The sequence below is a fragment of the Haemaphysalis longicornis genome, unplaced genomic scaffold (assembly GCF_048455015.1).
Source record: "Haemaphysalis longicornis isolate Haplotype H1 unplaced genomic scaffold, Haemaphysalis longicornis Haplotype H1 scaffold_3, whole genome shotgun sequence".
Lineage (NCBI taxonomy): Eukaryota > Metazoa > Arthropoda > Arachnida > Ixodida > Ixodidae > Haemaphysalis > Haemaphysalis longicornis.
This window is the reverse complement of record NW_027526335.1, coordinates 221,241,228-221,255,401: the sequence shown is the minus strand read 5'-3', so window position 1 is coordinate 221,255,401 and position 14,174 is coordinate 221,241,228. Positions and strand designations below refer to the sequence as shown.

The 14,174-nt window shown below is 49.8% G+C and overlaps 1 protein-coding gene across 1 annotated transcript in view; it reads left to right on the top strand.

Moving 5' to 3' along the window:
• Positions 1-12,975, top strand: part of LOC144175723 (endothelin-converting enzyme 1-like) — a 36,957-nt gene extending 23,982 nt beyond the window's left edge. Inside the window, exons 4-7 of the mRNA XM_077704756.1 lie at positions 524-1,534; positions 2,887-3,212; positions 8,037-8,368; positions 12,486-12,975. Coding sequence (XP_077560882.1) covers positions 524-1,534; positions 2,887-3,212; positions 8,037-8,368; positions 12,486-12,857 — 2,041 coding nt within the window. The 3' untranslated portion in view covers positions 12,858-12,975. The remainder of the gene's footprint in view (positions 1-523; positions 1,535-2,886; positions 3,213-8,036; positions 8,369-12,485) is intronic.
• Positions 12,976-14,174: the final 1,199 nt, after the last annotated feature.

Here is a 14,174-nt window from a genome sequence, read left to right as displayed (position 1 = left end):
TCGCATGGGTATTCGCTTTTTTCGCATTATATAGCTGGTTTGAGTGAAGGTTGTTTTAAAAGTTGCGCCAGTGTTTTTCTAACGAGGCAATCGTTTGAATGAACCAAACTTGCATATTGTCTGCATGGCCCTTGTTGTCTGTATCAGCTTGGTCGTGGCTCATATTGAGCGGAAGAAGGTGGGGTTTGAGAATTTAAAAAAAGACGTTCAATTAACTGAGAAAACTGGGAGCCGGTTGTGGTTTCAAGTGCATCGTGCTCTGGGCACTCGGCGCGAGAATTGTCGGCGCGAGAAATATCCGACGCTTCGGAGACGGCTGACATCTGCAAATGCCTTCAATGCTCTTGCAGTGAGCTTCAAATCACTTCATCGCCTGCGCCAAGTTAGTGCGACCTGCACCTTGATAACTGCGCTACGAGCTCTCAAACCAAGAAGTTGACTAAGTCGAACTGACGGCGATTATACATACTAATCGCGCGCCTGCTGCAAATTATAAATTTCAGCCTCACTTCTCGCATGGCAGGGTCAAGCGGGGCATGATACTGTCGCTGATTGCCGGCGCGGTCCTGTCGATCGTCATGTACGGCCTGTGGCACGTGCTCGAGGTGTCCTACCGAAACAAGGCCGGTGCCCTGGTCCAGGCGGAAGAAGAGAGGACCACACGTGTGCTGGCCGACGGGGGTGGCTTGACGAATTCCTTTGCACCGTCCAATTTCTGCGACTCTACCAGCTGCCAGCAGTTTTCCAGCATGTTTCAGAGCTCCATCTCATACGACGATTATCCCTGCTCGGACTTCTACAACTTCGTCTGCAAGCGCTGGATTCTCGCACGGCCCCAGGAGTTGAGCGTCAAGTCGGAACACCGAAAAAGGATCATCGGCCTCATGCGCAATGTGCTTAGTGTTCTGCCGCACGCCCTGGCCTCGAACGCCTCGGAAGCGAAGGCGTTGGCGCTGTACAAAGCCTGCATAACGCCGCGTTGGGACGTAGAAGCGCTGAGAGAAATTCTGCGAATGGAGGGAGTGACCTTCGGCGAAGACCCGGGCGAACATCCGCTGAGACAGGTAGTGCACTTCAACGTTCGCTACGGCGTCGATACGCTCTTCCACGTTCGTCGAGGCCACCCCGGCTCCTGCCGTGGAAAGAACGTGTTCGTCTTCGAGAAGATCGACTTCCATTCGTATGCACCCTACATCGAGAAGCTGTCTTCCAGCATCGAGTACGTCAGAAAAGCGCTGGCCATTGCCACAGGGAAGAATATTTCAGAGGCAATCGTTGAGGACATCGTCAACGTGGACTCGTTTGTGACGACTTCGATCCGTGGCCTGCAGTGGTTGCCCAGGAGAAAAGCATTCGTGCTAAGGCACGGTGGACCCTTTGCCGGCAAGGTGTCGGTGGCCGACGTGTTCCTTTACCTCGGCAAGGCCTTGGCTGTGCAGTTTGAAGAAGATGACTGCCTAATAGTGGCGTCCGACGACGTCATAAAGCTTCTCGATGAGATATTCACCAAGTTCAGCACGTTACAGCTTAACAGGTGAGCACTCTGTGCCGTCTGTAACCTCAGATCTTTTGCAAACGAGCAAAGAATGGAAAAAAAAACACGTGTGGCACTATTTGATTTCATGAGGAAATCTTTACTCTGGCAATGAACCCTCTTGGATGAGGTTATCTGAGCGAAGAAAGCATGCGGGGCCAGCGCACATAAGTTCGGTTGTGTCCGAGGATCATTTTTGAGGAACAAAACGAATTTCGTTATAGCGAGTATTTCTTGTATATTGTTGCGTATCAAATCGCGCTGGAATCCACATGGCACATTTCCGCCGTTAACACGATGACGCAAGTGGACTGAACTAAACTCGTACGCGTCCGTCATGAGGATCATTTAGGAGTACAGAAATGGTTCTGCTGCTCTCACACAACGACTGAAACGTGCAACACTATAATACTCATTATCCCGCTTACGGCAAGCTGTAATATCCCTCCGTTTCTGTAACGGTTCAGCCACACAGTGAACAATCTCTGCTCGTTTTGCAAAGTATCAAGCAGAATTGATAATCAATATTTATTTACAAACAGGGAAAGCTTAATTTTCGCAGTTTTTTTAATGTCAATTCAAACCTTTTTTACCAACTCTCCTCTGTATGCGCCACCACATACCCATGGTCATACACCAGGTCGTAAACTATACAGTTACCACAGCTGAACATCTAAATACGACAAGACTATAAAGATTTTGCAACACACACGCAAGCAATCCCGCCGGCACGCGCGTACGTCGGGATTGCTCCCCTGCCTTTGCTGAATACAAGGGGACAACGAATGCCTCCCCGTAATATTAATGAGTAGAGAGACATGGACTTTCTAGGCATGCGAAATACGAAAACGAATAAAAATTAAGGATAACGACCAACCCTGCACTACGTCTTGCGTCAGCGGTAAAATAGATAATTGGCTAAGTACAATCGCTATAAATGTGTAAATTTACATATTTGGCAAAAAGAAATATAACACGCAAATAATGAAATAACTCCCCGTATCTGCGTACTCATACCAAATCCCTAAAGCGCCTAACAGTGTAGGCAAGCGGCGTACGAATGCTGTGCATAGACAATTCTCTGTATGCTTCCAGATTTTATTCGTTCGGTCCAGGCGTGCTACGTAATGTCTTCACCGATGTTTAGGCTAAGCGCAACTTACAAAGGCATTCGAAAAACTGCGGCAACATAGGGTGCATCAGATTCGCTCTGATACCTCTCCAGTTTTCGGGCAACTAAGTGCACGCAATGGTCACACATGCTAGATCTTGGGGCGGGGGGGGGGGGGGGGGGTGGGGGGACGTGCAGCAGCGATCCTTCCGCCTGGCTCTTTGTACTGGCGTTGTTGCAGGTACGTAAGTTGGACGATTCTGCGCCGGGCGGCTCCCATGGCCGACGCGTCGCTGGTGCAGCCCGAGTCCCTGCGGCACTACTACTGCTTCCCCCTGCTGGAGCGGCTGACGCACTACAGCCTCACGCGGCGCTACCTGGAGACCGTGGTGCCGCCGAAAGGGCGCGTGACGCGCGAGGCGGCCGCCATGTCCAAGGCCATCATGCGCTCGTTGCTCTTCTTCGTCGACGCCACCAGCTGGCTGACGGCCGGCCAGAAGCTGCGCATCCGGCAGCAGCTTGACGATAACGTCCAGCTCATTGGCTACCCGGCGTCCAACGAGCCCGGTGCGCGACTGGGCGATTAGGCGTAGTAGCCACGAGTGTAGACGTCATTCTCTTGATGCGGATGGGCTTGTTAGAACGCTTGTTAGAACGCTTTTACGACTCTTGTTGCGTGGCCGGTGGTCACGCCTCTTGCGTTGGCTTCGAGTCGGAGCAAGCATTAGGATAAAGCGGGATGACGAAAAGGAATTTAAGCAGTATCCCAAGCAGCATTGGCCGATAGCCAATCATTGGACGCCCCTTGGCTTCCCTTTCGCTTCCGATAGCTTGGCCAGACGCCGGCCTGTACGCAAAAGCCATTCGTGGACAACGAGCGCTATACGACCGGCCTTGAGGACACGCATTGGCCGGTGCGCAAAAAATCACACTGGACAGCGCGCTCATACAGACGTAATTTTTGATCATAAAATTTTATGAAGAATAGTAGCCTATATGTGACGCAGGTATTTATGAGTGCCTTTACGCACGTCTTGGCATTTTCTTGTTAGTTGAATGACCACTCAAGTTCACTCAAAATATTACTGAAGTTTGCGTGTTTTTGAATTTGTTTTCACGCGCAGTGCACAACAAAAAAGTAGTTCCAAATCATTTTCAAGCTTGTGTCAAGTATCACATTTAAATAAAAAGTATTGGCAGGTGTAAATGCCGACAGCCTTACCTGTTGTTGCATACCGCTGCATGAAGTCTCACTGTAGAGCACTCGTGTGCGTTATTTTGCGTGTGTACATGCGCACTTGGCGCGCAAGCAGCACCACTCGAGGGCAGCACTGCGGTCGTTGCCCGCGGCGGTCCCCCAACGGATAACGACGGTTAGAGCGCAGTGAACAGGCCACAACGCAGCAAAAAGTAGTTACCTAAAGAGCCACAGCACGGTGCCACGAAACAAAGCGTACTTAAACTAAAGTGCAGCTTATTCAAAACAGCGTGAGAGAGAGTGTTAAACGTTCAGTAGGAATGGGTCATTTGTGTGTCCTAACGCAACGGTGACCGTCGAACTACTTCAGCGTTGTGCCTTTGCGCGTTCTTTGAACCAGCGGCGGGGCCGGTGGACGGACGCGTTGCACCAACGGCTCCGTCTCTTTTGTGGCATTGAAACTGCGGTAGTACTCCTGTACGTGTCTGTGAGGTGCGTTTTGGTGTCGGTGGCTCTGTGAAGTATACCTGACTGGTGGAATAACATCGTTTGCCTGCTGTGGCCGCCGCTGAAAACGTAAGCCACCATTTTATTTTTCCTTGCGCGGTGCGGGAGATCTCGCGCTCGTTCCCGCTAAAACTTCAGCTGTCGTTTATAACAACTGGCGCCCGTGAGTGTTGTTGGTTCTTGCGAAGAAAGAAGCGGTCACATACGTGTACTTCCATTTGTGTGACGGCAGTTCTAGCTATCCTTCTTCCGGCTTTGTGTTTTCCGAACAAGCGGCCGTGCTCCCACTGCAGGTTCACGACGTTCAGCATTTGTTGAAGCAAGACCCGTGTGCAGTATAAAAGTTGCGGATGTTCTAAGTTGACTTACTTAAACTCTAGCTATAAATCAAGCTTCCGTTTCATTATTTTCTTGAGCAAAGTAAAGATATTGTCGAGCGACAAAGTAATTACACTGCCGCTGGGCCTCTCCGTCGGTTCCGTTCGCATCTGGCGCGTCTGACGAGACAGATGTGAGCGACGGCGACAGCAACACCGTAACCCCAGTTTAATACTTTATTTGTGGCTTTGTTTTGTTACCCCTCAAAATATAACGCATTCAAAGGTCACGAGGTTTGTATTCAACCTCCAAGTTGGCATGGATGCCTTGCAAAAAAAAAAAAAAAAAAAACCCTGAACGTTCGTCGTTCCGAACTCATTGTGTAGTGCATTGCCTTGTAGTCTCTGGGTCCCGCGTTGTTAGCGAACAAAACTTACGCTAATAAACCGTTGACGGCACGACATTTCAGTCGTGATTAAATGTTTATGGGGCACAGTAGCCACAACAAAATTTCGCGGAACCGCTGCCGTGTTGCTTTGTGTATTGGACTTTTTTAATTACCTTGCGTGACTGAAACAAGAGTGAAGCCCATTTTCGGTGAAATTGCGGACTGTTTTCTCAAGAACGAGCCAAGTAACTGCTACCGTAGAACGCAGTATTGAGAAATGAATAGTGCAGTACGTTTTATGTTTCATAGCGAGTGTTAACAAGCTAGGCCTTTAGGCACGGACATATTTTGACACGGACATGTGGTAAGGCTGGTACAAAGTGCTGTATTTAGTAAGCAGCGTGCATTTAGCATTGTAGTGAACTTTTTTTTTTTTTTTACTTATTGTAGGCGCTACGACGTAAAGGTGTTTCCCGTGGACAAGTGGCGGATCCAGCCGAGACAAGCTTTCCAAGCTGGGCTATTCTACAATAGTGCTGTTGAACAACGTATCGTGATCTTGGCAGGTCGGAGAATTACCGGGGATAATGGTCCTGTTTTCATTTACCTGAATGCTTCTGTTTTATAGGCATCTCAAGCAGTTAAACGAAGCATAATCGGTTCGCGTTTCATGAACAGCGCTTTTTAAATTTTTTTTCTCTACTATTTTGTGTGCTTGCTTTCGTGTTTGTGTTCGTATTATTTTTACTGTTAAGCCAGATTTCTTGTAAATTTGATATGCATAATAAAAAAACTACAGAGAGAGACTCGGGGTGTTGTGTTGCTCAATTGTTTTTGACAAGTCACGTAATTGCTTCGCAAAGTTGATGCAGTTCGTTTATTGTGTCTCGCGGTCCCATTTCTGTTTTATACATGTCATTGTACAAAAAAATTATTTAACGAGTGCGCTATAAATAAATAATGCGCACTCGTTAAATAATTTCCTGTACAATGGCATGTACAAAGCAGAAATCGGGCCGCGAGGCAACTCATAAATTAGGGATTGGTCATAAGGACTGGCCACAAAGCCAAAAATGTGCATGAAAATAGCCTGGGGTCCACCTATAGGCAATATCATGGCAACATACTTTGCCAAGCGTTGTCCAATATTGGCCTTCCAGAGCTTGGCCAATTGTTGGCTTGTCACCTTTCCCAAGCGCCAGCCAATGATGGCGGCCGAGGTATTGCCAAGCTCGGACACATTGGCCACTGATGATTTGCCATGCTTGGTATTGGCAATTTCTGCTGCTTGGGATGCTGCATGGTTCGACTCTCAGTGAGCAGGGTGGGCGCTATCTGGTGTGCCGGAATAAATAAACTTGTTCGGGTGCACCCTTCTATTCACTTAACCACCGCGTGTCCAGGAGCGCACCAATCAGGAAGGTATCGACAGCAAGAACATTTGCAAGGCACTTGAATGAGACGTCACCATCTAACATTGGTGACACCAATGTTAAACACCTTTATTAAAGGCAGACTGTCGTAAGAAAGGGGATTGGGGGTGGGGTATTACAACGACACCCTTGTTGCAACATCTTGGAGGCTTTATAAATCAAGGCACCAAAGGAAATATCCCTTCCTCGACCGTCGCAGCTACATGGGTTCGATCACGGCCGCGGCGGCTGCTTTTCTGGTGGCGAAAAGCGAAAACGCCCGTGTGTCGAGATTTCGACGCCCACTAATGATCCCCAAGGGGTCGAAATTCTTTCGGAGCCCTCCACGACAGCGCGCCTCATATATGCCTCGCGTAGTTTCGGCCCGCAAAACCGCTGAAATTTGAATTTTATACATGCTAAGCACTAAAGGAACCATGAATAAAAAAACACAACATTGCTCTGTTTTAAAGAATCAGCCTTGCGTAACTGATTTAGCTGTATTCCAGACCCTTTTTTTTTCTTTAATGCCGGTCTTCGACACAACACAGAAACACAAAACAAACTTATTCACATGAGCAACTCGAGCGGCAAGCCACCAACCTATATGAAGGCTGATGTCTCTCTAAAATTCCCTAAGCATAGTCAAGGCTTCTATCCTTGACAGCCACTCAGGAGTGTATGCCTTGCGCTTCTGGACTTCTACGTACTGGGATATAGACTCACGAAAACATTGCCGTGTAGGTCGGGCGTCCACATCACCGTGGAGCCAGGCCATGCGCGAGCGCCATATGCTATGCAAGGCCACCAACATAACGAGGTCCAAGGGCGCCCCCTCCTCGTTTTCGACCGCTAGATAGCATATGCCATAGGGGCTCAGCGGGAAATCTTTATGAAGGGTCCTCTGGAGGACATCCCACAAAAATACCGCAGCCCAACAATGCAGAAAAACGTGCTCTATCGTTTCTGTTTGTATACAAATGGAACACTGAGTTCCCCATGGCACAGATATTTTTCTATCCTGCTAAAGCGCGTCAAAAGAATGGAGGTTCACTCTGGTGTGAAAACCTTTTTCTTCAAATTACACACAGGCACCTTGTCTGTTGGAACATGTATTCCAGACCCAAAACGTACTTTTTAAATACAGAGAAGGCATAAACGGAGGGAACTTTAAAATTTCGGGCCACAGCGTGTCATATAGGCCAGCACAAAAGCATAGTTATCAGTGTATCGCAGCGGAAAAGAGGCCCAAAACTGTCGCCAGTCGTGTTTACTAGGGATGGCTTTGTTGGACGGTCACCGATAGCAGAATGATGACATTTTGTGAGGCCATGGAGACCTCTCCAGGATGTCGCCACTGCTTCGTCTGTTTTTAAATGCATAGCATTTTAGTAACTCAGAATGTCACGCGGCGTTGGCGTGCCTTGTCGTAGTCCGCAGCCAGGCCACTACACTTTAGTAACTCAGAATGTCACGCGGCGTTGGCGTGCCTTGTCGTAGTCCGCAGCCAGGCCACTACACTATAAAAGAAATGACAGTTTCCGGCGCCCGGTTTCCGGCGCCCGCAGACTGTCTGAGGAACTTCACCGAGCACGTGTCTGCCGACAACGCTGTCGAGGCCTGGGCCCTTGCCGCGTCCACGGTCAGGACGTGCCAGCTGGGCGAGCCGAATATGCAAGAGCCCCTGGTCCACCCGGTCAGCACCCAGGTGGCGTTCAGCTCGGACGAGCACTCACTCTCGGTTCCGGCAGCGCTGCTGATGACCCCGTTCTTCGGCTGCGACGGCCTCCCCGGAATCAACTACGGGGCTCTCGGGTCCGCCGTGTCCAGCGCGTTCGTGGGCCTGCTGCAGCTCTACTTCCAGAAGGAGGAAGTGCACGACGAGGCCACCAAGCGACTGGTGAGTCCCGCTTCCAACCGGACGTATATGCAGCTAGCAGCCACTGAGAGTCAAACGTAAACGTCCACGTTTCGTGGTTTAGTTGCCCTAGGTGACATGACACTTCCGGTCCTTACGACACTTGCCCACGCTTCATTGTGTACAAACATTGTATTCAAGGGTCTCTTGAGACGAGGGAAGATCCTACCGTGGCAAGACTGCAATTTCGATGCGTGCAGTGGGTTAGTAGCCATTTAGTGAGGGGTGGAGAACACAACGTCTATAGGTGAGCTTAAGATAACGGAATTTCGTAGTATTTCTCAAATACGTCTATTTATGGGCTCTGTTCGCTTCATTTGCGCCTGTAGCGGAACCGCAACATTTTTTTCGACCTAAAACATAGTTTTTACGGCTTCTATCAAACAGAAGACTTGCTCAATACATAGCTTGGTGTAGCGTACAAAAGGAGGCAACCTCAGAAAGACGTAACACGTATAAGCGCCGACATCGTGCTTACCTGATCCACACAGTTCCAAATTTAAACACGGACGCGGGCATTATCCTCGACAGCAAAAGAAAAATAAACGCTGGTTGCTTTGCAGAAAATGTCGTCCAAAAGTCTTCTGCCCCGCCTGCCACGTAAATGACGTTCTTCTCTTTCCCGTCCACCTCTCACGCTTCCATCGCGCTCCTCCCACTACCAACACGGTGGAGGTTCGCCCAGCACATTTCAATTTTACCGCGTTCCACTGCTCCACTGAAACTTTTTGTTACTCCTGGACTTCTTGGAATGCCGCCCCCAGGGGGCGCACGTTTTGACCAAAAACTACAGCAATCTTTTAGTGGTGCTTTTTTGAAGGCGTATTATTTTATTTGTTGTCGCAGCTATCGAGCAGCCCCGTATTCTCAATTACAAGAACGCTGCGAGCACCCATTGCGCATTGATGTTTTGCCTAAAATATGCCTAATGTTTTCTTTTTGCTCAATGATGTTGAAAGAGTTACTTAACTTTTCGCCGAGCGGCTGCATCGAGGGACGTTGAAGCAGTTAGACAGACAGACTGAAATTTCCGGGTTTAAGTAGCACGAGAAAGATTATCGTAGTTAATAATAAAAACAAGCAAAATGCACTGACGATTACAATACTCTGTAATACGATATTTTGGCGCAGTGCGAGCTGCACTCTCCTAGATCCCGGCGCATATCTGCTGCGCCGCAGGAGGTGATTGCGCGACCAGTGAACGCTGGGCGGCGCGCGCTACCCTGCCGTTATCGCGCAGCGCGCCACCGCCGCCGGCCAGCGTGTCGTTGCAAATAACGTTTGAACCTCCCGCGCAAATGTCACGCGGTTCAGATTAGCCACGGAAGGGAAGCAGAAAGTATGTTGTTGCAAATCGAATTTTAACCTCCCTGGCAAATGTCACGTGGTTTTGGTTAGCGGCGAACATAGTTTTTTACCACGGAGGAGCGCCGAGTTCGCTCTCTCCAATGGGACCTTAACGTCCATCACTCGCGAAGCACAGTGTGGATGGCGCGGCGAATGGGCGCTGCTAACCAGCCTTCCCCGCGTGGGAACGCTCAGCCCGGCGGGCGCGACGGCGGAACCCAATCCGGCGGCTTTGTCGTCTTCGTCAGCGGCAGTTGTCTTGGGCCTGTTTTGGCGCAGCTGAGCGTCCGTTTGAGGCCTACGACGCACGGGATGATGAGCACGTTCGACAGCCCCTCCTGGGTAACCGCTACCTCACAAAATGAATTGGGCGTACGGCGAAGATACCGCCAGGATTGGTTTGCAGGGCGGAAACAAAATTTCGAGACCACATACAGACATCTGGAAACTAGAGAAACGCTATCTCTTCCGAACTGCGTACCATTTTGCTGTACGATTCTCGTACCCTTTCCTGTACCATTCTCGTCTCTCGTTTTTGAAGCACGAAGCTATCTAGCGCGAGGCGTAAACGAGTGTCCCGGTGTTTTTCTTCGAACGCGTTAGGAAGCGCTCCAGCACGAAGCGTAAACGAGTGTCTCGATGTTTCAGTACCGTGGCTACATGAGACGACGATTAGGACGACGACGACAGGAGATGCCAAAATCCCCAGCTGCTAAGGAGCTTCGCCCCTAAAACTTCAACTCCGATACGACACAATTTATTTCTGTCATCCCCGTAGACGTTCGTGGCGAAATTTCGGAAGCGTGCCACGACGACCGTTCTCGCGGACATCTCGACACAGCATGGACTATTGGAAAGAAATCAAGACGAGAAACGCTGCCGACGAGACCTGTCCGAATTCTGCAGTTTATCGCCGTCGAATGGAGGCCCTTCCAAAAGATCGGAATGGACCTTCTGGGCCCGTGCCTTCCGTCACGAGCTCTGAGAACAAGTGGATTGTCGTAGCGACAGACGACATGACGCACTACGCAGAGACCGTCGCTCTAACGAAGTGGCCTGCACAAGAAGCCGAAGAGTTCTTCATTCACCAAGTTGTTCTGCATGATAGAGACTCTGAAGTCCTAATCACAACCGCGGAACGACCTTTAACGCGGAGTAAGGAATCTTACGCTACAGCAACACGGATCACCGAAGAACGACAGCGTACCACCCCCAAACGAACAAATTAACGGAACGTTTGAACAAGACAATCCCGGACATGCTATCAACGTATGATGACGTTGAACACAACACGGGAGGCGAAGCCCTTATCTCACGTTCGCGCGCAACACAGCTATGCAGGAAACTACATCTTGCTTATGGAAGACGGCCGACTACGATGTTCTACGCCATGCGGCTGCACGTAGAAGACACCGACTTCCACACCGACGTAAAGCAGACCTACAGCGTGCGGATGAGGCTTGTCAGCTTGCTTGAGTTCGTACAACAAACCCGTAGCTGGTCGATGCCGGACGCTATAACATCCGACACCAAGACGCCGAGTATCACACATAAAAACTTGTGTGTTTGGAAACCCATTTGTCAACGCGGACTCAGTAAGAAGCTCCTGCGATGGTATTTCGGACCCTACGAAATTTAGCGACGTGTTGGTCGACTTATCTACACGGTTGCCTCACCACGACGCGCGCAGCCCCAACTTTTTCCACGTGGTTCGCCTGAAGCCCTACTACGAAATATGACGGGCTTTTGATGTGTTGACAATCGTTTTAATTGTAGCATCGGGTTGATCCACTCCTGGAGGGGGAAGGGGATGGTAATGGCCCGAGCTATAATACCCTAGCGTCTGGCCAAACCAAGCTGTTTTATCTAGTTCAAAGTGAGGCACGCGTTTCTGTCTCTTTTGTATGCCGCGTAGGCAACAAAATTTTATATTAAGAGTGCATCGCCTGTTGTCCCGAGAATATAATGTTCGTCTTTGATCACCGATCTGATTGCATGCTTTTCGAAGGATTCACTTCGAAAGATAAATGCTCGCACGGCGGAAACAGCGGCATTCGATTCGCCGACACTCGCCCTTTCATGTCATTTTGTTGAGGGCTCGTTCGTCGCTTGCGTATTTTTTGAGTTCATAAAGGAGCACAACTTCGTTACAATAAACTGTTGTTCAAGAAAATCTGGGGCGTCCTTGGCTACGTGGCAATATTGCGGCGTAACATTAATGCATGAGTGGTGTGTACTTTTAGTTAAAAAAACATGTCTGCTTGAGTATTGCGTTAGCATATAAAGAAAGGTGTTGAAAGACATGTTTCCACCGAAAAATACAAAAAGGGCGCCCACTCGAGCTTTTACACGTCGTGGCGACATTCCAAGTTCAGCAGTAATGACGAAAGATTCCCAAGTGAAATCAAGGGAAATTAATCGACTTGAGCTAACTTCCTCCGTGTTTATCGTGTGAGGGTTGAGACGGGAGGAGAGGAGATCCAGGAGTAGGCGGCGGAGAGACGAAAGCCATTTACGTGGCAGGGGCGGTAGAGGACTATCGCCTATCGGCGATATGTGCAGTGAAGTGTGCAGGTAAACGGCCATTTTTGTTCGCTCACGTAAAATTGACATCTAAATGCACAGCCGCATAAAGCGTCGCTTTAAAAGGACACTTCGGGTGCCGTTCCCTGCCCGCAATGCTTGAAGCTCGCGTCACGTGATGATGTTGATTGAGGAGTGTGACTGCCTTGCCTCGACTCACAATGCGCAGGAGTGTATCAAGGACGCCTACCGCACAGCCATGGCCGCGTCCACTGAAGACCAGCTGGACACGTGGGCCGCCCTTCGCGATTTCATGGGCCTATTCCCGGCCTACCGGGCCTTCGTCTCTGGCGCCTCCGGACAGCAGCTCCAGGGCCTGGATTGGCTGAACGAGGAGCAGCTCTTCTTCGTGGCCTTCTGTTACCAGCTGTGCGACAAGAGCGGGCCGCAAGTGAACCTCCTGGAAGCGACGTCCACCGCCAAGTTCCGCTGTAACGTCCCGCTGAGGCACATGCCACAGTTCGCGGACGCCTTCAAGTGTTCCAAGGGCTCACCGATGGCCCCCAAAAGCGTGTGCCGTTTCTGGGAGGCGTCTAACTGAATGGCGTGGGGGCGTTCGGGAGGCTGCCCATTTTCCTTATATATTAAGCTGCGCGGCTTTGCATGGCCTCAGAACAAACCGCACCTGCATTTTCTTTTTCTTCTTGACTGCTTTTTGGTCCAACCAATTATTTTATTGGCAGTCGTCATTGTTTATTACATTTTTGTTACGGAATTAAACCGTGCCTTCTACGGAGGATCCTTACCACTACTCCGTGGTGTCTACTCAGCGCAGCACAACTGGCGTTCAATAATTCGCCGACGCGGAGACAGGGCGCGAGTAAACGCGGAGGTAACGAGTGCGCGCCAAAATAAAGAAAAAATGGCGCCCCTTAACACGACGTCTCCGGCTTTAGTTTTTCAACTTTCCCACAGGACGTGGTTGCGAAAACGTGATACTGTCACAGATCTCGCGCGGAACCTATTTCGAGAAGAGGGCCGGCCGGCTTCAAAACAATGAACAGCCTGCGGATTTCGCTTGACCTTCACACTGCAGGGGGATTCGCATCTGGTTATTCTTGTTTATTCCTTGCCAATCTCCTTCGTGACGTATTTTGAAGGCGTCGCTATTTAAAGGGACACTGAAGTAAATTTGTCGAGCTCCCAGTTTTGCACCACACTTTTCATCGTTTATCCTGTTGATAAGTCGGTAATTATTTTATAAATCGCGAAAGAAGAAAATCTACTGTGCACGGTTTGCGGTGGCCGCACCAACTAAAGGCCGTGACGACAGGAGGAGATGCACCTTGATTGGACGACGTCCAAGGTTAGCATCCAAACAAGCTTCGGTTTCGGTTCTGTAAAACAACATGCTTGACATCCGACGTCATTGTTGGATGCGCATTCTCGATATCTCAGTAATCGTCGTACTGTGCTTCTGCCATGTTGTCGGCTGCAAAATGCCTAAGATAAGCCTCCCAGGACGTCTTGGAACCGTAGCAATCATTAGCCGAGGCCTACGCAGTGGATGAACGCCCTCAGCGTCACAGCAGACGCTCAAATTCCATGCGGTTTTCCATCATATTTGGAGCTTGCCTCACTGATGCCTGTATCGTAAAAAATGTCGCAGAAGGGCTCCAGCTACGCAAGAAATGTATATGCGCAGGCGAGAGCTTGGAACATCACCCTCGCGAGGGGCACGATCAAATGCAGAGCATTCCCGGGGGCGCACGACGTTAAGTAGTTTGCGTTACGTTAAGGTTGTTGCACTTCTGTCAACTGCTGACGAGAGAGCGCTCGTCAGCAGTAATTTTAATGAGTCAAGGATATAAGGCGCGTTCGTAGCCTCCCATTCTGTGTCGGCTTTGTGGCGCAGTGG